General features: G+C 49.5%; 1 protein-coding gene across 4 annotated transcripts in view; it reads right to left on the reverse strand.

The window, feature by feature from the left end:
* The window catches only part of MAST1 (microtubule associated serine/threonine kinase 1), a 28329-nt gene extending 5227 nt beyond the window's left edge, over positions 1-23102 (reverse strand). The window contains exons 1-18 of one of the 4 annotated variants that reach the window (XM_072602200.1): positions 22985-23102; positions 21206-21294; positions 20578-20653; positions 9121-9199; positions 8568-8728; positions 8297-8372; positions 7424-7633; positions 7065-7166; positions 6638-6770; positions 6329-6396; positions 6138-6223; positions 5789-5997; positions 2064-2202; positions 1384-1516; positions 1114-1279; positions 595-696; positions 379-501; positions 106-215 (exon numbers count right to left, since the gene is read on the reverse strand). In XM_072602200.1, coding sequence (XP_072458301.1) covers positions 106-215; positions 379-501; positions 595-696; positions 1114-1279; positions 1384-1516; positions 2064-2202; positions 5789-5997; positions 6138-6223; positions 6329-6396; positions 6638-6770; positions 7065-7166; positions 7424-7633; positions 8297-8372; positions 8568-8728; positions 9121-9199; positions 20578-20653; positions 21206-21294; positions 22985-23067 — 2145 coding nt within the window. In that variant the 5' untranslated portion in view covers positions 23068-23102. Of the gene's footprint in view, positions 1-105; positions 216-378; positions 502-594; positions 697-1113; positions 1280-1383; positions 1517-2063; positions 2203-5788; positions 5998-6137; positions 6224-6328; positions 6397-6637; positions 6771-7064; positions 7167-7423; positions 7634-8296; positions 8373-8567; positions 8729-9120; positions 9200-10961; positions 11024-11055; positions 12400-19738; positions 19851-20577; positions 20654-21205; positions 21295-22984 lie in introns of those variants that run through there. The other 3 variants (XM_072602198.1, XM_072602201.1, XM_072602202.1) reach the window with 3 other exon arrangements.

The following is a 23102-nucleotide window of genomic DNA, read 5'->3' on the forward strand; positions in this document are numbered from 1 at the left end:
GAATCTTCCCATGAGCACATAAGGGGACCCTGGAGGAGCTCCCACCTGCCCTGGGCACAGTGCTGGTCCCTCCCCAATCTCCTGTCTTGGGGGAGGGGAGCTTACTTTACTGAATCGGGGAGAACAGGAAGAGAACTGGCGGATTTCCACAGGCTCATCCTCTGTTGTGTCATCTTCGTCATATGAGTTGACATGATGATACCTGTCGGAGCGGGCTGGGGGCCACCACGAGCATTGGGGGCATGTTGGGGAGGTGGGGCACTCCTCCCTAGCCCTGTGCCCTGGAGGTGAGGGGGGCCCTGGCCTCTGCCAGCCCCCTCCCCTGCCCTCAGGCCCCAAATGGACACACCCAGAGTGTGGCTTGGGCTGGGAACTCACTGTCAAAGTAGCTGGTATCATCCTCGGACTCCAGGTTGGGAATGAACTCTGCTTTCTGCCGCAATAGGCCTGTCCAGTCTAGCTCCCGGAAGAAGCTGTGCTCCTTCACTTCAAATGCACCACCTGGGGTGGGGGTTGACAACAGGCACTAGGCAGGGGGCCTAAGGGCTGTCCAGGCCTTAAGAGGGACACCTGATGCCAGGTAGCCCTCCTTACCTGCACCCAGGCGCAGCAAAGGGTTGGTCTGTAAGAGGCAGGATATGAGGAGCTGGGCATCAGCAGGCAAGGCTTCTTCACCCTCAGGCCACAGAATATCATCTGCAAGGAAAGGGAGGGAGGGGTGAGGGAAGAAAGCTAGAGAGGGGGGAGAAGGAAGGGGGGGACCAAACTCTTGGGACCTACAGTATCAGCAAGGCCAGTGAAATTCCATCACATCCTATTGGTGGGATTAGGTCCAATTGTGTCAGGAAAGGGTGGGCAAAGTCCATGAGCCTCTTCAAACCTGACTCCCCCATTGTCCATGGGCTCACCCTCTGGACACACTCTGGGATTACACTGTATTTAAGCTATGTACATGCTGCCCTGCCCTCACTGTAGAATCCCCAGTCTAGAACAGTGTGTTGCACATGAAGTACTCAGGTTTGTTAGATGAAAGTGACCATAAGTGACTGCCCATGTGGACCAAGGAGGGGTGGCCAGTGGCCAATTGGCGGGAAGACGGACAGGCACACGCACCACTGATGACCTGCCCAAACAACTCCTCGGGGGTGTCTCCAAAGAAGGGCACACAGCCCACCAGGAACTCATAGAGGATGATGCCCATGGCCCACCAGTCCACAGGCTTCCCGTAGCCCTGACGCAGGATCACCTCAGGTGCGATATATTCAGGTGTCCCACATACCTGTGTGAAGACCATCAGCCCCCTAGCTCTGTGCCTGCTGGGCCCAGCCATGATCCCCACATCAGAGCCTTCCCTTGCAGAGCCCTGCCGCCACTTCCTCCCACCTGCTTATCCAGGAACTCTCGGGCATCCTTTTCAATGTGACCTTCATACAGGTTGGTGGTAAGGCTCATCAGACCCATCTTGGAGAGGCCGAAGTCCGTCAGCTTGATGTGGCCCATGGAGGTGATGAGGAGGCTGGGGGCATGAGGGTACCTCAGAGATACCACGCTCCATCCCACCCCAGCCTGGCATAGCTTCAGTAAGACCCTCTCAGAAGAGGCATTGCAGGGAGACAGATGCCTCCCACAGGTCCTCTCAGTGGCCACCCCCTGCCCAAGCCTGTGGGCACAAACCTCTTCCCGCTGTGGACCTTGACATGCCAATGAGAATTAGGGAGTGTCAGGGAAGGGCTGGGGAGCAGTGAGGAGGAGGATATGAATAAGGGAGAATAGGGGGACAGGCCAGGAACAGTGAATAGGGAGTGTGGACATTTGAGAACTTCAGGGACTTGAAAATAACTAGACAGGGATTTAGGAGGTGGGAAAAGAGGAGGATCAGTGTTGGAAGAGTGGCAGATGGAGGTGGGGCAAAAGGAATAGAGGGGTAGGTGAAATCCAGGGGTGTGAGGGACCTAGGGTGAGGAAGAACCCAGGGAGTCTGTGGGATTTTGGAGAGTGAGGTGGTAGAGGTTTGGGACAGGTTGAGGTCAGTGGGAGTTGGGGGGTAGGAGGGGATCCCCTACTTGTCAGGCTTGAGGTCTCGGTGCACAATGCCATAGTTGTGCAAGTACTCCAGCGCTAACACTGTCTCTGCAAAGTACATCCTGGCCATCTCCACAGGCAGGGCCCCAATGTTCTTGAGCAGGGTGGCACAGTCACCTCCTGTATGGGAGAGTCCTCTGTGTCAGGGTCAGGGAGGCCAGGGCCAACCTACTATCCTCACAATCCCCACAATTTGTTCCACAGCTACCCCTTCCTTTGTGATGGATCCCAACCTTGTGGGCACTGCATGGCTCTGTGCCTGCATCTCATCACATCCCTGCATGTGGCACAGGGCAGTGCCCTGAGATGCCAGGGCTGTGCTCTGTCCAACTTGGGTGGTTCCTTCAGCAGGGCCCTGGCTACAAGACAGAGCTGCCAACATCACCCTCCTCTCTGTTCCCTCAGCAGATGACCTGAGCTCCCACTTTACTGAGGAGAAGGAGGTCCACATCTCTCATCTAGATGCCTAACGTCCCCTACCTCTCCAGTCTCATGGGATGAGGTGGCCCTTCTTCCCAGGGCTACTCCTTACACTTGTGCCCTTGAGCCCAAACACTCTCATATCCTTCAGGAGTGTGTCCCCAATCAAATTCCGTTTCTCTCTTAGCTACCATCTCTCCCTGTATGTTGGCACCATTCCTGCTGCCTTCAACATGCTCATACTCCTCTATTCTTAAAACAACAAAAACCCCACCTTCCTTTGACACTGACACTTCCTCTAATTAGTATCCTCTGTCCTCCTTCCTTAAAACTAACAAACTCATAGAAAGAGCAGTTTACATTCCCTAACTGTTTCTCCCCCACATGTTCACTCTGCTGACCCTTGAAATCTGACTTCATTCTGCATTTCACACAGCAATCACTCAACTGAAACTGTTCTCAACCCTCAGCATCTGTCTCTCTCCTCCTCCTCCTCCTTTCCTTCCTCCCTCCTTTTCTTTCCTTCTTTGTCTCTCTCCCCCTCCTTCCCTCTGTTTCTCTCTCTATCTCTGCCTCTCATTGTATCTCTTTGTCTCCTTTGAATCTGTTTCTGTCTCTCTTTAGCCCATAACCTATTAATAGCTAAACCTGCTGGTGTTTTCTCAGTCATGGAAGGACAATGTTGAGTACTAAGGACATTTAGCAGCTATTTAGTTCCATTTGTGTCTGAACCAAAACACCTTCTACAATGTACTCAACAAGTAGTCATTCAGCCTTTGCTTAAAAAGTTCTATTGAGGCAGGATCCACTGCCTCATCCCACCAGAAGCCTATCCCACTGTTGGACAGCTCCAAGAGGTAGCAAGCTTTTCCTAACATCCAGACTAAACTGATCCCTTTGCTCATCATTATGTCCTCTGGGGCCCAGGAATATGAATCTTTCTTTCTCAAGAACATCCTTCAAATACTGTTAGACAACTACCAAATCCACCCCCAATATACAGACACAGATAAACACCCCTCTTCTCTTCTCCAGGATAAAAATTCACGGTTGTTTAACTAATCCTCAAATGTTAGGAACTTCAGGGTCATCATCATCCTGTCTGCCCTCTTTTGGACACTACTCATCTTTTCCTTCCCAAAAATGTCACAGATCTAAATACAATGTTCCAGGTGTAGTCTGATCAGGACCAAACGCTACGATCTGCTCCAACCCACCATTGCTTTATTCACGGACATCAGCCCTCTCTTAAGGCAGCCTGAAGTTGCCTTAGCTTTCCTGAATGCCAGATCACCCCGCTGGCTCACACTGAGATTGTAGTCCACTAAAACCCCAAGATCTTTTCCCCCTATGAGCTGTTCTCTAACCCATCCCTCCCCATCTGGTTCTTGTGAAGTTGATTTCTTGAACCCAACTACCAGATTTGACATTTATCTCAATTGAATTTCACCCTCTTAGATATGATCCAATGTTCAAGCCCATTAAGCTCCTTTTGCATCCTGTCATCCACTGTGTCACACGCTTTTCCACATGCCGCATCATCTATAAATTTCATAGAATCATAGATACAATTCTAGAAGTAATTGATAGGCATGTTACCTAATCTGTTTTCTAAGACTGTGATAGAACCATTCAATAGATAGGATATAAGCTCCATGAGAGCAAAGAGTATTTTGTTTTTTGTCTTGGTATCTCTAGAGCCTGGTACAGAGCCTGGCACAGAACCCAGAACAGAGTAAGGCACCAGGCCAAGCACAGAGCCCTCAGATATGCCACTGGAGACCTCCTTCCAAGGTGACATCAAGGCTGTAATGATGACTCTTTGTAGTGGCCATTTACCTGCATCCGAATTCACCTAATTAGTCATAGTGTACTTCACAGCTGCCCATCTTTTCAATGAGAATATCATGAAAGACTTTATCAAACACTTGCTAAAACCTAGCTAAATTTTATCTAAGCTATCCAAAACAGAAACAAGGAGAGTCTGGTATGACTTATTCTTATTGAAGTCACGCTTCAACAAGTGATCAGTACTGGCTTTTCTGGATTTCATTAACCATGCCTTCAATGGTACCTTCTAGGAATTTGCCTGAAATTGAAGGGAAGCTCACTGACCTATAGTTTGCAGATTTCAATGTTGTTGTTGTTTTAATTGGGCTATTTGCCCTTCTCCAATTCCGTGGTGCCCTTCTTTCCTCCATCATCTTTCTCCATCATCTCTCTCCACCCTTCACCACAATCACTGACCATATCCCAGCAATTGCATCAGCCCATTCTTTCAGTTTTCCAGAAGGTGGCTTGTATGGGCCAGCTAAAGAGACCTCATCATCATCTCTCTTACTATTTCTACACTTCTTGCCTTTTTCTCAGCTTCTCATGGCCTTTATCATCCCTTGCCTACACTATTAAGGATAGCTAGGTGGTGCAGTAGATAAAGCACTAGGTCTGGAGCCAGGAAGACCTGAGTTCAAATCCTGCTGCAGACACTTATGAGCTGTGTGATCTTAAGCAAGTCACTTAACCCTGTCTACCTGAATTTCCTCATCTATAAAATGATCTGGAGAAGGAAACAGCAAATCATTCCAGTATGTCTGCCAAGAAAACCCAAAATGGGGTCACAAGGAATTGGATACAACTGAAAAAAACCTGAACAGCCACCTGAACTACTGTAATAACTTGTCTAAGTCTCTTCCAGCTGTACTCCATCCAACACTGATGTTTTCTGCTCAAAAACGGGGGCTTGGCGTGGCCTAAAAGATAAAGGACAAACTTGGCCTGATATCTAAGGCCTCCTACAGCTTGGCTTTATTATTTAGGCATTTTTATTATTACTTCCTTCTAGGCATACTTGAATACTAGCTGCTCCCTAAAGTCAACCACTAGGCTACAAGCATTCTCCATGCCTGGAATAGTATGCCACCCTCCCTTCATCTCTACCTTGTCATCCTTCCCATTTCAGCTCAGGGGCCCCCTCTTCTAGGAAGCCTTCCTTCCGTGATGACTTTGGATGACAATGAACTACACTTCCTTCTGGAACTTTCCTAGAGCTTTCCCTCCAGACTTCTACATTGCTTCTGATGTCAGTCTAGCTTGTCCCACTTGTGAATTGGGCCCTTCCCCTTGGCGGGCCCATCAATTGCTTGGGGCAGTGTCTTTGTAATTTCTTATCTTTGTACCCCCAGCACTGGCTGCAGATCCTTGCACACAGGAGGTAGTTAATACATGTTTGTTGCTTCGAAATAAATGGTCTTGCCTTAGCTGGTGGCTAGTGACTACCACTGTCTACCTTCCACATATTCCATGACCATACAAAGGTGGCGTTTGGTCTCAAAGGAGCAGAACATGCTGACGACAAAGGGATTCTCAGCAAAGGTGAGGATGTCACGCTCCACAAATGCCTGCTGGATCTGGTTGCGAAGGATCAGGTTCTGCTTGTTGATTTTCTTCATAGCAAAACGCTGGCGTGTCTCTCGGTGCCTCACCAAGTATACAGCCCTGCAAGTGAGGCACGACTAGCATCCCTTCTATCCTCCTCCCCACTGACCTCCTCTCCTCTGACCTCCTCCCCCTTGGCCTCCGGCCCTCTGGACTCCTCTCTCCCCAGTACCTGTGTGGCCTCAGCCCTTGGCTCTTACCCATAAGCACCATTGCTGATGAGTTTGATGGTCTCAAAATCACTCTCACCAGGGGGTTTCTTGGCCTTGGGAGTAGCACCACGCCCCTGGAAGGAAGGAAAGGATCAGGAGAAAGTGGTATCAGGGAAAAGAGAGGAGTCTTAGACTCCCCTCAGGCCCCTGTCTGTCCCAGGGATGTCACTTCTGCTCACCTCTGCAAAGTCATCCTGCTCAGGGGTGTTGGAGCCTCCACTGTCTTGGTCCTCAAGGTGAACTACATCTGGAGAAGGGTGAAGTATTGGAGAGGGAGTCTAGGTTCTTGGATCACTCTCCCTAAAACCTGCCCTTTGCATGTGCCGGGGTGGGGATGGGGCAGGATGGAGAGGGTCGGACCCCCCCTTAGGAACCCATGTTGTCCAGTTGAGGTTCTTGGATATCCCAACCCCAGTATTGTTCCCTACTCTGCCACAGGGTAGAGGGGGTGGGTCCCCCAAAGACAGCACCCTGACTAGACCTAGCACCTGGAAAGGGATCTCTGGTGAGGCCGAGCTGGCTGATGATGTAGCGAGGAATATCTGTCTTCACCAGGTGGCCTTCTTTGGCATGGTCCTCAGCTGCCTCCAATAAGTGGTAAAACTCCTCGGGATTAAATTCCTGAGGGCAAAAGGAAAGCTGGGCACTAAGAGAGATGGGCATCACACTGGACTCCCTCACTGATCAGGAGGAAGGCCATGGGGTGATCCCACACAGAAACATCCAATTCATGTCTCCCAACCCAAAGGCCAGCCCCAGCTTTGGCCCTGCATCAGATTGAAGAGGGTCCATCCCCTCTGAGCAGCTCTACTCTCTCCTCCAGCCCTGCCCCATTCATCAGGACCTCTCCCCAGGCCGCGCCCCCCCTCCTTCAGATCCTCCCAGTTTCCACACCCTTGCAGACCATTCCCTCACCAGACACTCCAACAAACGGGCTGGACGAGAGATGATAATAAGCAGTTTCTTTACTAGCTGAGTGACAAAGGCAACTTCCAGGCTTTCAGAGCGTTCGTAAGCCTGAGGGAAGAGGGAGGAGAAGCACGTCTGAGAAACTGAAACACAGAGGCCTAGTAGGGAAAGACTGGAGTGGGCTAGGCTGTCCTGAGAGACAGGAGACTGGAAGGAGACTGGGAGGCCCAGGGACCTGAGAACATAAAGACAGCTAGGCTGGCCTAACAAGGTGAGAGGGGGAAGGTCTGGGCATAGAGAAACCAGGGAGCAGGAAGCACAAGCATAGGCCCCAGGGCTCCTCCCAACCACCCCCCAGCTCTTACATCCTGTAGCAGCTTCTCCAGGTTCTCCTGCAGCTCATAGAAGTAGACAGTGGTGATGAGGCCATCGTGGGACTTGGCCAAGCAGTCTCGGGCAAGCTCTATGATCTGGTGATGGATAAAGCTGAGGACACCATCGGCCAGTGGTAGCACGCTCTCGGGCTCAAAGGATCGGGTAAAGTCTCGAAGCTTCTCTTCCATCTGTGCCGTAGCCTGCAGGGCAGGTCCAGAGACTGCTTTGAGGGCCAGGACTAGGGGCCTCAGGCAGCAAGAACCAGAGTGAGGGCTTCAGTAAGCTTGGTCCTCATGGCAAGAGGCTTCAGGGTTATGCTTGAATGGACTCTGGGGTGAGGAATCTGAGCAAGGGATACTCAGGGACTTGGGGACATGGGGGCACAGGACTCAAGGCCTTGGAAAGCAGCTAATGCAACCCCTCCTTTTACAGTGCAGTAGACTGGGGTCCAGGAGGAAATAAGGTCACTGCCCAAGGTCACACAGCAAATAGCTGAGCCTGAATTAGAATCCTCTAGCATCTTCTAATTCAATCGTCTCACCACATCAAGTGTTCTCATGACAAATGAAGGACTGAGGCTGGGAACTGATGGATGGGAGTCTGGAGTGAGGGTCTTGGCAAGGGCACTGGGGCCTGTTTAAGGGTGAGGATGAGGGCATGGTGGTAGTGGTGGTAGTGGAGGAGTACAGCATGCCGGTCTGTGCCTGGGATCTGGTGCCATTTCTTGGAGAAAGGGCCTGCAGTGGCAGAAAATTACCACTAGGGGGTGCTTAAAGCTAACAGGCAAGACCAAATTCCTTGGTAAGGTAGGTGGCTATGGAGCAAGGCTACTGGCCTAGCTCTGGAAGCTGTGCTGGCCTCACCTTGGGAAACCTCTCCTTGTACACATGGTTCATCATCACGATCTCATTGTCATAGGAGGAAGGGGAGCGCCCAGGGCTGCAGGGAGAGGTCATCTTACTCAACCTGTCCCTGAACAGGACTGTCCCCTCTCCGGCCCATCCGTCTCCTCCCTCCGTGCCCCCTTCTTGGTCCCCCTGGGTTTTCTCCTTAGGAAGTGCCAGCTCATCCCTAGCCCGGGTCCTGACCCTGCCCAGGAGGGGGGGGGGTCTCAGTAGAGCTGGCCTGCCTGACCTGAGGCTTCGAGATCGGGGCCGAGCAGCGGGTGAGCGACGGCCCCCATCCTCATCTGGGATGCTCTCTGTGCTGCCAAAGTGCTTGGACAGGAAGTGCAGCTCATCCACTGTTGGCTGATAAGGGAGCTGGTGAAGCCGCTCTTGAGAGGAGCAGGACGACTGGGCAGCCAATGGGAGAATAAGGTAGAGAGAAGGGCAGAAGACTTAGTCAGAGGTACAAGTCCCCTCCCTCCACATATCTGCCCCACCCTCTGGACAACCAGTGCCACAGGCCAAAGTCAGGGATATCCAAGGGCAGAGAGATAGACACAGGGGCTAGATGCCCGGAAATGGCCTTGGAGAAAAGGCCTAGAGCTATTTTTTTTTTTTTAAAGCAGAGATGCTTTAAGCCTGGGAGGATAGTTCTATGGTGGACCCTGTTGATAGAAAGATCCACAGTAATTCTGGGAATGGGGCAGCAAATGTGGGGAGAGAAAGGGAGGAAGTAAATAAGCAAAGCTGGTGGGGATCGCTGGAGTCTCCTGCCTCCAGCCTTTACTTTCCTCACTTACAGAGACAGTGGAGCTGGGCGTGTTGGTGCCATAGCCAGAGGAGGGGAGGGAGGCCAGAGACCAGCGGCGTCCATCTGCCCTGGAAACCAACCCACAAAAGCCTCAGAAGCGGATGGCAGAGTGTTCTCCCTTTCCATCCCTACACACACACACACACACACACACACACACACACACACACACACACACACACACACACACACCCCCTTGCACTCTCCCCCAGAGGTCTCCATGGGCATCTCTAGGATGCATGCCACCCTTCAGGAGACAAGACTGCCTCAGAGTCCCAACACCAGACACAGGAATAACATATGGTGGAGAGGGGATGTGAGGCAAGGCGAGGCAAGAGAACAGAGAGAAAGGAGAAAGAAGATTGAGGAGATGGTGATGGAGAATGGAGGAGGGTAAATAAAGGGAAGAAATGGAGAAGCCTTGGGGGAGAAGAATGAGAAGAGCTGGAGGCAAGAAAATGGGAGGAGAAGACTGGTTAAAGGACAAGGAAATAAAGAAGAGATCAGTGGGAAAGGAAGAGAGTGGGAAATGGACAGAGAGGACAAGAATCAGACTATAGTAGGGGAAGTAAAAAGGGAGGAAGAGAAGGATTACGGACAATGGGGGAGGAGGGAAATGCAGAGATGAGAATGGGTGAAGGAGAAGAGAAGACTGAGGAGAGAGGAAAAGGAAAAGAAAACAGGAAAGTGAAGGGGGAGAATGAGACCAGGGATGGGCAAGGAGGACAAGAGGAAGGAAAAATGAAAAGGAAAGACAAAGGAAAGGAGAAAAGAAGCAGATGTGAGAAGGTGGTGGTAGGGAAGCTAATGCTTGGGGACAGTCACAGAGAATGGGAGAAACAAAATAAAAGAGACCTAGAAAGGAGAGGAGGTGAGATGAGAAGACCCCTGGTGGGGGTGTAGGAGACAGGAAGAGTGGAAGGAGACAATGTATGCAAAACCCCACCCTCCTTTTCTTCTCTCCCTCTCTTGATCTCGGTCTCCATCCCCCACACATGCAACTCATCCCTACCCCTTCCTCACCCAGTTTTCCCTACTCACTTTATACACAAGGTATATTCTAACCCTTGAGACACTTAAGAGTCCCCATTCTCACACTATTCTCCCCATACCCTCTCACAAACATACCCCTGTCCCCTCAAGTCCTCTCTTGCACATCTCCATCCCTTATCTCTCCCACAAGTCCCTATCACTCACTGTTGCATCCTGCTGACTCCCTTACCCTCACTCTCATACAGATTCCCATAAACCCTCTAAGATACCTATCATCAGCTCCCTTCACCCTCACCCTCACTCCCAGGTCCATTCCTACTCTCTTTTCTCTCTCACATGGTCATCAGCTTAGTTACCCAGGCTCAAAACCTTGGTCACCCTCCTTTCTTCACTCTCCTTCATCCCTAAGTCCAGTTAGTTGCCAGGTCTGGTCAGATCTAGTATGTCTCAAAACAGATTTCTTCTCTCCATTTCCACCCCTCTAGCCCAGGCCGGCATCACTTCCTGTCCAGATGTTACATGAGCCTCCTGTTAAGTCTCCCTGCTTCCAGTCTCTTCCTTCACACAAATGCCAAATTGATATTCCTAACATGACCATGTCACTCCTTGGCTCGAGAAACCTCAGGGATTCCCTGCACTCATCTAACAAAATGCTCTGCCTGGTGCTTCCGGCCTTTTACCAACTGGCTTTGCAGAGCACTCCCCTTCCTCCTCCTCACACACCTTACATTCCAGCCAAATTGTCCCATCTGCTCTCTCTTAAATCTGATGCACTACCTCCCACCTCCACACCCTGGCCCAGGCTTCCCTCCTCAGTGTGGCCCTTTGCACACTTGCCTGAGAAGCCTGTCCTGTCTCCTAAGGATGTTAATGCTTTGCTCCAAATTCTGACCTCTTTGCTATATATGGATATAGACATATTCGTATTTACTTATCTGAGTACATGTTGTTTCCCCCTAGTAGAATGTAAACTCCTCAAGAGCAGGGACTGTTTCAGGTTTGTCTTTGTATCCCCAGTACCTAGTACAGTGCCTGGCACACAGTAGACACTTAATAAATGCTTGTTGACTTAATCTGAATTGATCGGTCCCATCTCCCCCATACACACACAGACACACACAGACACACAGACACAGACACAGACACACACACACAGCCTCACCCCCCCTCTACCTTGCAACTCTCAAAGACACAGCTTTATTTCCCCTTTCTGGAATACATACGCATTCACACCTCAAGCCATCCCCTCTGCCTCCCTATACACATTCATTTACACACTGTCTCTTATCCCCTTCTCCAGGAAAATCTTCACCTAAGGCCCTGCCATTGCATACAGCCCCATCTTCCTTTCAGCCACAAAAAGCCCCTGTTTCTCATACACTCACACAACACACATAGTCACATACATACCTAAGGCACAATTAGATCTTTATCACACACATTCAACTCACCTTCCTCACCTATCCCCACCTCTTTCTATTACGTAGATACCCATCCCTATCTTCTCCCTCACACAAACACACAAATACACACACACACATATGCAAACTCTCTCATCACACAGATCCTAATCCTATCCTCCTTTCCCTCATAGATCCCCACCTCTCTCACACACCCACATCACGCTGTTCCAAAGGAATTCTACAGTAACACACACACACATACACACACACACAAACATACACCCCTTTCTCTCTCACATACACCCCTCTTTCTCACACACACGTACACATACTTCTCATCTTTCCCTCTCTTACAGAACCCCTTCTTCTTTCACACTCACCTTTCTCCCCCTACATGTACCTCCTCATACACATTCATATGTACCATCCCATTGCCTCTCACACTTACACTCATAAGTATCACCATCTCCCTCTCACACACTCATCTATAACCTCATCACTCTATCATACACACATCCTCATTCCCTCTTAAAAACAGGCAGACACACACACACATGCACACATACACATTCATATTCCCTAATACCCATACCCTCATACATGTTTCTAGCCTCTTCTGTGCACTAATACTTATCTCCATGTCCATTCTTTCCCTCACATACATACAATCATACATGTCCTCACACCTCTCACGTGAATATTCCTACCTATGTCTTTCTTACACACAGACCTTCTCTTCTCCCCTCATATACAGACTCCCCCTGTCCCTTTCCTACACAAAACCTCCCTATGCCCCCCTCACATTGCCTAATCTCAAACAATATAGATTTCTTGTTCCTCCTTCCCCACACCCAAGTTCCTCATAGCCAGTCTCCTTCCTTGCCTCCCTCCCTCCCTTCTCTCTCACCTGCTACCCACATTCCCATATCTATTCTCCCTCCCCTTTATACCTTCAATATTCTACCCTCCATCCTCTTTATTGCCCCCTCACCCAATACTCATTTTCTCCTCCACACGTACCCCTCCCCAGTCCCCATCTCCTCTCTCCCTACGTATCTATTTCCCTTTCTTTCTCATATAAACCCATATCTCCCATACTCCCCTCTTCTACACCAATCCATAACCCTATTGCCCTCTCCCTCTACAACAATGTCGTCTCCTCTCCCTCCCATAATACCCACTCTCCCTTATACATAATATAGACGCCTTCTCTCTTTCTTATATTCAGACAATACCCATTCCCCTTCTCTCCTCACACACAGTCTCTCATACACACATTCTGAAGCTCCCTCTATACTTCCTATGTTTCTCCCTTTCCTCTCCTTTCACATATACACAAACACTACCCTTCTTCCTCATACCACAATCCCTACCTTCCACCTTCCCACACATAGAAGCACCTTTTTGCCTCACACACATCCATCTCACTTCTTTCCCTCACTTATACACACCCAGTTTTTCTCCCCCTTTTTAGACTCATCCTTCTTTCTACCCCCACTGCATTAGCCTTGCCCCAGTCTCTCACACACACGATGCCCCTCTCACACACACATCCATAATCCTATCCCTCCCTTCTCCCTCACAATAGCCATGCCCTTTCTCTCCTCCCTACAACCTGTTCATTCTCTTACACATCCATCACACAAGCATACCTGTATCCCTCTTTCTCTCATCCCCACACCTATCCCTCCACAAACATTTATCTCTGCTCTCATAAACTCACTTTTCCTCTCACATATGCATCCCTCTATCTTAAACATATGCCCATTGTTATACCTTTCTCCTTCCCAAACATGCATATCCTAGCCTCATTCTACTTCTAATCTATCCCTTCCCCCTCACATCTATATCCTATCCCTTTTTCTCAACCCTTTATAAGTCTCCCTCCTTCCCCTTCTCTCTCTCACACACACATTCCCATTTCTCTTACATACTCCCCAAAGATTATCTCTTCCCCACTCTCCACCTTATCCCCCCAAATTTCTGTGTCCCCCTTCTTATACAAACAGACCTCCTTAAGCTCCCCTCACAGTGAACAGAGCTGCCTCTCCTAAAATACCCCTCCTATGCTCCTTCTCAAAGAGACTCCTATTCTGTCTCCCACATACACAGACCCCAACCATCCCACCTCTTCTCACATAAAGATTCACCATTTCTCCTCACACACGCATATTCAAGGTCCTATTCCTCTTTCACATGCCTCCATCCTTCCTCGGTCACCACATACACCAATATATATCATCCTCCTTTTCCTTCATATACATATCCACATACTCTTTCCATCACACACACACACACACACACACACACACACCTTGCACAAATTCATCCTCATCTCCAAACACATATGCCTTTTCTTTTCACACGTATCCCCTCCACATACATACTCACATCCATTGCCCCATCTCACAAACACACCAATTCTTCCTTCACATATTCATCTCTCTCATACCCCCTCTCATACACACACACTCACACAACCCTTTCTCATACATACCTCTCTTTCCTCTCTCATACACATATATCCATTCCATTTTTTTCCATACTCCTCAGTTCCCCTGTCACACACCTAAGAGCCACATTCCCATCCCTATGAATATATACATTCTCATTCCCCTTCTCTCAATCACACTCTATGTCTTCACTCACCCCTTTCCCATGTCCCTATCTTCATTTCTCACACATATGTACACATCTTCATTCATCTGTCCCTACCCATCTCTTACCCCCAACTCATACACATATGCCTCCATTCCCCTTTCTCACTTAAATTCCATTTTCCCCTTACACATATCCCCACCCATCACCATCTCTCATATAAATATATACATATCCACATACCTTCTCCCTCATCCACCCAAACACACTCATTTATCCCCCATCTTAAATATATATTCTCATACATGTCCCCATCCCACTCTACTCATACATGCCTATCTCTTAAAACACTCACACATGTTTCTATCTCTCACCAATGTCCCCATTTCTCCTCTACCTCATCCCCATTCCCTGCAGCTCCCTTGTACACATACACACCTATTACCTGCCTGTCTCTCACACATCTATCCCTCCTCTTCCCCTAAAATATATAACCATGTCCCTTTCACAAAACATCAGTTCTACCTCACACAATCACTGGCCCCTCTTACTTTCATACAATCATACTAGCTCATAACTGACTTTCTGTCTCTCTCACACATCATATCCTTCCTTCTTACAACCCACACCCATCTCTCCATTATCCCTCCCCAACAATTATCTGCTCTCCTCAAACATATATCCCTCCCTTTCTCCCCATCTCACACATCCCACAACCATCTTTCATGTGCAAATACATACCTACTCCCTCCCCCCCCAGATACACACACAAAATTTCCCTATTCCATACATACAGGCCCCTATTCATCCTCTCACATAAACGAGTCCTATCTCCATTCTCATATGCTAGACCACTACCCCCTTATATATAGACACCTCCATATCTCCCTCATACTTAGATCCCTTTTATCTAACTTCTACAACATTCTTATAAATGGCTCCATCCCCCCTTACACACATCCACATGCACTCTTCCACTCCTTCACAGAAACATACATTCCCATCTCCCCCTCATGCCAACCCCCAATTTCTCTCTCCCTTGCACACAAATGCACTTTCCAGTCACATAAACACATTCCCCATCTCTCAATTACCTCCAATAGATCACACCTTCCCCAATCCTCTCTCATAAACATGAAACCCTCCCATGCCAAATCTTGCTCCTCACTAGCCTTTACACAGCACCTCCTGTCCCATCTTGACACAGATGAGCTCATTCCATCTCTTGCATAACCATAGTCCCATCCCCACTCACACAATATACATTGACCCTAAAGGAGAGACTCCAAAGCACATATTTGTTCCATCTCTTATACACACACACACACACACACACACACACACACACACGTTTTTCATTCTACCTCTCCCTCATAAACACCCCATTTCTCTCATAAACTGCTAACCTAAACCCTTATATCCTCTCTCTCTCTCATCACATAACATCTCCACCTATAAAAACACAAACCATCTATCCCCAGTCTCATATAATATGAACCCAGCCATCCCTAGTCTCTCATGTTAACACATAGACCTATTCCCATCCCTCTCAGATACTGATCTCCCCCCATACCTACACAAACACACACACACACACACACATCTCCCTTTCTGCCCCTCTTGCTCTCTCATGCATACAACCATCCACTCATACCCCCTCTCACATGCAAGCCATTCCCAATTTCTCCCTCACACATACATGTATACACATTCATCCTCCTCACTCTCACAGTTTCCCACATGAACCCCCAATCCCTCTCTTTCCTCACAGAGACCCCCAACCCCATCACTTACACACAGGCCACCCCACCCTATTTCTGTTCATACACATACACAACTCTATATTCAGCAACTAACCTATTCCCCCACCCTCTCTCTCTCTCTCTTTCTCCCCCCCCACACTCATTCCCTCCTCCTTCATATACACTCATCTCCCTATCATTCGCATACCCATCTCCATTCTGTCAAATACATATATTACTCTCCTGACCCACAGACCCATCCCCCCTCTTTCTCACTCCCAAATTTCCCCCTCTCACACAGACCCACACATCTCCCCTCACTTTCACCCACACCCATCCATTCATTCCCTCACACATAAACTCATCCTCTCCTTCCCTCCTCTCTCTCTCTCTCTCTCACACACACACACACACACACACACACACTCACACACACACATCATACACATATACATTCATCTTCTCTCACAGTGTACCCCCTCATGCCCAAACCCTCATCACACAACAATCTCTCATAACTTACACACTCACATAATTAATCTTCTCTCTCATACCTATTCCCCCATCTTTTTCACACACTTAACCTTCTCACATACACTCATTCCCTCTCTCTTACACACACCCATCTTATTTTCTTACATTCTCTCATCCTCACTTTCAGACATCCGCATTCACTCCTTTACACACCCCCAACTCTCTTACCCTCTTGCCTCTCCCTTCTATCCCATCCTCTCACACTCACAAATGCCTCACAAACTTAACTTTCCTAAACCCCAACATCTCCCTCTTCTTTCACATACAACCTGTCCTCCATCTTCCTCCTCTCTCACGTCCCTCCATCCACTTTCTCTCACCCATATTCCCATGCTCAACCCCCCTTTTTTTTTAACTTGTGTCCATTCCCCAATTTTTTTTCTCTCACACCCAGGCCCATCTTTCTCACACATCCTCACCCCTATCCCCCATCCCTTAACACAATTCTACCTCTCTCCCTCAAAATATGTGCATCTACCTCATATGCCCCATCTGTCACTTCCCTTATCCTTCATAAACAAATCATCCTTCCCCAACACCCTGATAAACATACCATCTATGATCTCTCTTGCCCCACACACCCTGTATCCTCTCTTTGGTACAGAAAAATACTCATTGCTTCCTTAGGTCCCAAAACCGCCTGCCCCTTCTCCACACAGATCTTCTCCTCTCCTCATAGAAACTCCCTTCCTCTTTTCTCTCACATAAAGGGAATTCCCATCTTCTCCTCTCTCACATACACACAGATCCTCCATTCCCACTCCTACAATATGGCCCCACCCATCCTTAGTCTCTCATTTACACACAGACCTACCTCCCCTCTCTCTCCTACAGACATCCATCTTCTCATATACAAACAAGCATCTCCCTATCTGGCCTTCATGTTCATGTACACAATTATCCCCTCTCACACACAGAGATCCCCAAATCTCCCCTTAACTTACATTAATGCCTCCATCTGTCTTCCTTTCATTTTCACATCCATCCATCTGCTCTCACACACACAGACCTTTCTGTTCCCACTCTACCCCCCACAGATGTGCCCCATACTTATTCTCTCATATGAACACAGAACCTTTACCTACTCTCCCTCACACACAAAGACATTCATGTCCATGTTCTTATCTTCCTTTCTAACAAGTCATTTGCCCTCTTCTTGTACACACATAGATACCACTCCTCCCTCATAACACATACATCCCAATTCATTCTCATACACAAACCCTCTATGCACACAGACTCCATCTTTGTCTCTCATGCACACACCCCTATGCCCGCCCTCTCTCTCTCTCTCTCTCTCTCTCTCTCTCTCATACACACACACACACACACACACACACACACACACACACACATCCAACCTCACTCTCATACACAGGCCCTCTTTACATACAAATCCCATCCTAATTTCTCAAGCACACACAGGCCTTCCCATCTCCTCTCTCATACACATGCACCTATTCCTTCTCTCTCATGCACACACAAAGATCTCCCACCTTCACCCCCATAATTACAGACCGATAACCCTAACCCTAAGCCTTATTCTTTCTCAGACTCCTGGTATTCCCGTCTTACACACATTCACCCTCTCATTCCCACTGTGACCCCTATGACCCCCATATTCAGCTGGCTTTTTCTTAAACACGTAGAGCCATGAGCCCTCTCTCGACACACAGACCCTCCTTCTATCTGATCCAGCATTTATACAGCATTTTAAGGTTTGCAAAACACTTTACACATATTAGTTCATTTGATGCCAACAACTCTCAAAATTAAGAGCAATATTTTACAGATGAGGAAACTGAAGCTGAAAAAATTTATGTGACGTGCCAAGGGTCACACAGTAGCAGAATTTGATCTCAAGTCTTCCTGAATCAAGTCTAGAGATCTATCTACTGTGCAGATCTGCTTGGAAGCCATCCCTACTCTTTTACAGACACACACCCTATTTCCCTGTATACCCTTACACATAGAACTCCCAACTGCCTTACTCCTATACAGATTTCTCATCCCCATTCTGCCATGTACAGACCACCGCCCCATCTACCTTACACACAGATACCCCCATCGTGCTTCACTCATGTAGACCTCTGATACCCACAGACCACATCCAACCCTTTTTTATATACACAGACCCTCTTCTTACATCTCACAAAGACCCACCTTCACTTTCCCGTACACATACCTCTATCCTCCCACCTTCTCACACATGAATCCCATCCCTCACACATATACCTCTTAGTGGACAGAGTGCTGATCCTGGAGTAAGGAAAACCCAAGTTCAAATTTGACCTCAGCTACTTACCTTACTAGCTATATATCCCTATCCCTCTGTTTGCCTCAGTTTCCTCGACTATAAAATGAGGGATGAGGGATAATAGCACCTACCTCCAGTATTGTTGTGTCAAATGCTATATGTATAAAGTGCTTAGCACATAGTAAGTGCTTAATGCTTATATCCTTCTCTCTCTTCCTCCCTCCCTTTCTCTCTCTCTCTCTCTCTCACACACACACACACACACACACACATAAATACACCTATGTCCCTTGCTTCTCTCTAACCCTCACATCTTTATTCTCCTCTTGCATATTCATCCTCCTCACATATAATTTCAAACATGTCCCCTTCCTCCTTTTACAGTCATTTATTCCATCTTCCCTCTTTCTCACACACAATATTCATCTATGTTTCCCTCCTCCCTTACCTATGCACATACATTTCCAGGCCTGCACTTACATACCTCACAATTCCATGCATTCATGCATGTTTCCACTTTCTTTCTCACAATATACTCCTTCATGTCCCAACCTTCCATCTCAAATGTCTGATGTATACGCATTCTTCCTGTCATACATATACACCCTTTCTTACACAATACAACATCCTCATTCTTCATCTCACAGATATCTATTCTCATGCGTACATTTCCCCATCCCTCTATACATGTTCACAATTGTGGACCTCATCCGACCTCCTTCATGCATACTCCCAACCCTTTCATACATTTAGAGCCCCTGATCCCTTAACATACCATTCATTCACAAAGCTTATGCCTGCCCCTCCCCCACAAATCACACAAGGCCCTCAACCTCCCTCCCTCTCTCTCAAACATATGCTTTGCTTCCACACATACTCACTCATAGATACACACAGCCCTGGCATCCCCCCCACACCCCAAACACACACATAGTTATTAATGGGCCCTTCTTCCTCATTCTAAGATATGACACAATCCCAACACTCCTTGCACCAAGAACTCATTTCTTCTCCCTTGTACCCATCCTGACACCTGCCCTCTCTCACACAATCCCTATTTCCTCTCTGTATTCCCATTACCTCTCTCACATGAACCCTCATCTTCTCTTTATACATCTCATCCTCCTTCATATTCTCCATCTCCCCTCTAGAAATCTCAGTCCTTTCAGTACTCACCCCACTCTCCTTTCTCTCACACACCATGACCCCACCCCTTCACACCTCCCCATCTCCCCTATATAAACCCCTATCCCTCTTCAATGTACCCTCCACATCCCCTCTCCTCCCATACACTCCCCTTTTCTCTCTCATACTATAACCTCCAGCTCCCCCTCAAGACACAATCCCATCCATCCCCCTCTCTCTCACACACACAAGTCCCCATCCCCCTCTCATACACACACTCTCTCACACGTACACACACACAGCCCCAGCCCCTCCTCCCCTCAGCCTCACCCCGGGCTAACGGCCGCCCCTCCCCCAGAGCCTCCAGAACATTTTCTCGCGCTAGGGGGGCGGGAGAAACGGGGGCGCGCGCGGGGACGGGGGGTGAGGGGATCGACTACTGCTCGCCAGTTGGACAGTCCGTGCTAGCACACCCAGTATCACCAGTCGGGGTTGTCATAGCAACACTGTAAGTGCCTGTCGGGAGCGCGCGCCGAACTAGGAACAGCACTGCCCCGCCCTCAAACCAACTCCTCGCGGCCTTTGCGCGCCCGGCCCCGGGAATCGGGTGCGTGGCAGCTCCAGCTAGGTTCCTAGTGGCTTATTCCCAGAGCTCTTCTCCATCCCTGGCCAATCTGAGCACAGCCATGAGTGCGGGAGCAACTAGTTGTCAGCATATAACGTGGTCAATTCTCCCCAGAGCTGGGGCATGGGGGATGGGGGTGCGAAGCGGGAAAAGAGGAAAGGACACTCACCTTCGAGAGGAGGCAAACGAGAAATGGGCAGGAGTGTTGGGTGAGAAGTTGCGGGGACTGTCCAGGGGGCTGCTGCCTGAAGCGGGAGAGACAGGAGGCTTAGGCCGGAGCTGCCGGGTCCTTCAGGGTAACCTTCCCTCTTAGTCCCCTCAGCCATATGACCCTTTCTACAATTTTGCCTCGACCCTAGCTAACGTATCCCCACCTGGATCCTGCTCCCTCCATTCTGTCCCCGCCTCTATTTGGCCCTCATTCTAATCTAGATTCTCTCTGACCTATTCAGTCCCTGAACCCTGCAGGCTTTGCTCCAGTCTGGAGCAACAGTTCTGATGGCCTCAGAACCCTTCCCAGTTCTAGGCTCAAGATTCTAATCCGCCTTCGTTGAATCCTAACCCGCCCCAACCTGGTCCAACCACTGCATTATCCACCCCGGCTCCAACCTCACCTCACCTCGCCAATCTCCAACCTGACCCCACCTCTCTCCTATTTAGCCCCGCCTCCGCTTCATCTGACTCCACCTCCTTTCATATATGGCCCCGCCTATAGTCCGGACAACCCAGCTCCCTTTTCATGAGAGTCCCCGACACCTGGCTTGGCCTTCCACCGCTTCCCCCACCGTAAAACTCACCTATGTGTCCAGGGAGTGGAGAATGGGGCCTCGGTAGAGTAGGTGATGTACTGGTCAAGATGAGGCTTTTCCTATTACTGGTACGGCAGCTGCAGGGAGGGGAAGGAAAGAGAGGGGAGGCGGGCAGTGCCGAGCAGAGTCGAACAGAGCCGACCCTCAACTCTTGGGTCTTTCATTCCTATCCCCTCGGGGGCGGGGGAGCAAAGCTGGATGAGCCTTTGGGGCCTGAAGTTCTCCGGGTTCCAATCTGGAGTCTGGGGACCAGGTGCTAGGAGCATCCCTGGAGCTTGTGTTCCAGGTCAAGGGTCCATGTCTCCATCCCACCCGAAGCAAGTCAAGAGTGTGTGTGTGTGTGCGTGTGTGTGTGTGTGTGTGTGTGTGTGTGACAGAGATAGAGACTGCTATCGTCTGTGGCTGTACGTCTGCCACAGTGACTTTCTGTGATTCTATTCCATGTGACACTATATTACTGAATTTGTATCTGTCTTCTGCCTCTGTATCTGCTTGTGTTTTTCATAGTGTCTTATCTCTGTAATTCTGTCAGTCTGTGTTAGCTCACTTTGTCTCTGTATCACTGTTTCAGTGACTGAATCTGGTAAGAGTTTCTGTTTTATTGTGTATCACGACAGGTCTCTCTCTCTCTCTCTCTCTCTCTCTCTCTCTCTCTCTCTCTCTCTCTCTCTCTCTCTCTGTATGTGTGTGTGTGTGTGAATGACTATGCTGCTGCATGTGTCCGGGTCTCTGTAGTATCGTGGGACTCTGTGTCTGTCTATATGGCTCTATGTGTGAATTTCTGTGCCTGGGTGACTTCTCTGTGACTCTGCCTGTGTCTTATGCCTGGATAACTATATATCAGTTTGTGTCTGGAGGGGCAGGGACCCCCACTTCTCTCTGACCCCCAGTAGAAGAAGGGAGAACAGATTAGAAAAGGGTTCGAAGGAGGGCGATGTCTCTAGCCCTGCTTCCCCCGCCACCCCCACTGCCTGAGTGCCGAGTGTTGTCGCTGCAGCGGTTGCAGTGAAGCATCTCATTAGATCAGGCAATCGAGAATGGGGGGGGGGGGGGGGTGTTAGGCCTGGTGGCCTTAGCTATTGTTCACAGGGAACGGCGCCCCCACATCCCTTCTCCACCTCCCCACTCCTCTCCCCATTCCATCCCCGCCCAAATTCCCTAAACCCCAGTGGCAGAGACAGAACTCGCTGTGCCCACAGACAAAGACGCTGTTCCCGTCCCAAGCTCCGCGTTTCCCCCACCGCGCCATTCCCCTTCCAAGGATGTACGGGCGTTAGCGGCCTCTCCTCTTACCCCGAATTCCCCACCCCACCCCCAACTCCCAGGGCCGCTGAGAGAGCAGACCTGCTGCTCCACACACACATCTGGCGCAGCTGGGCCGCCTCTGCAGCAGCAGCATCCCTGGCCTGGACCCCGCCCTTGCAGCAGCAATATAGAGGCGCCTCAGAGCAGGGCCAGGCCAACTCCCTCGCCACCTCCCCCCACTTAAGGCAAGGGCAGGGGGCTGGGGGAGGGTCCAGGGCCCAAGCCTAGGACTGGGGGCTGGAAGGACCTCAAGTTGGGAAAAGTCTCACGGGTTTGGGGAAGATCACGGAATCTGGGGGAGGTTCCATGGGCAGAGGAAATGGGGGGTGGGGGTGGGTAGTAAGGGGTCCTAGGGCTTGGGGGATCAAATAGGACCCGAACCCTGAAGGGACTGATGACAGTCAGTGGGAGTGGGGGAAGTACTGGAGGTGGGGTGAGTGGTCGGGGCCGCGGGGCTATTACCTCTTGGTGCGGCGGAACATGCTGCTGTCAAGGAAATAGGGCATGGAGAAATTGGAGAGCACGGTCCAGAGCGAGTCAGACATGGTCCAGGGGCGGCGGCGGCGGCGGCGGCGGTGGA

Source organism: Notamacropus eugenii, chromosome 4, assembly GCF_028372415.1.
Source record: "Notamacropus eugenii isolate mMacEug1 chromosome 4, mMacEug1.pri_v2, whole genome shotgun sequence".
In the NCBI taxonomy this organism is placed as follows: Eukaryota; Metazoa; Chordata; class Mammalia; order Diprotodontia; family Macropodidae; genus Notamacropus; species Notamacropus eugenii.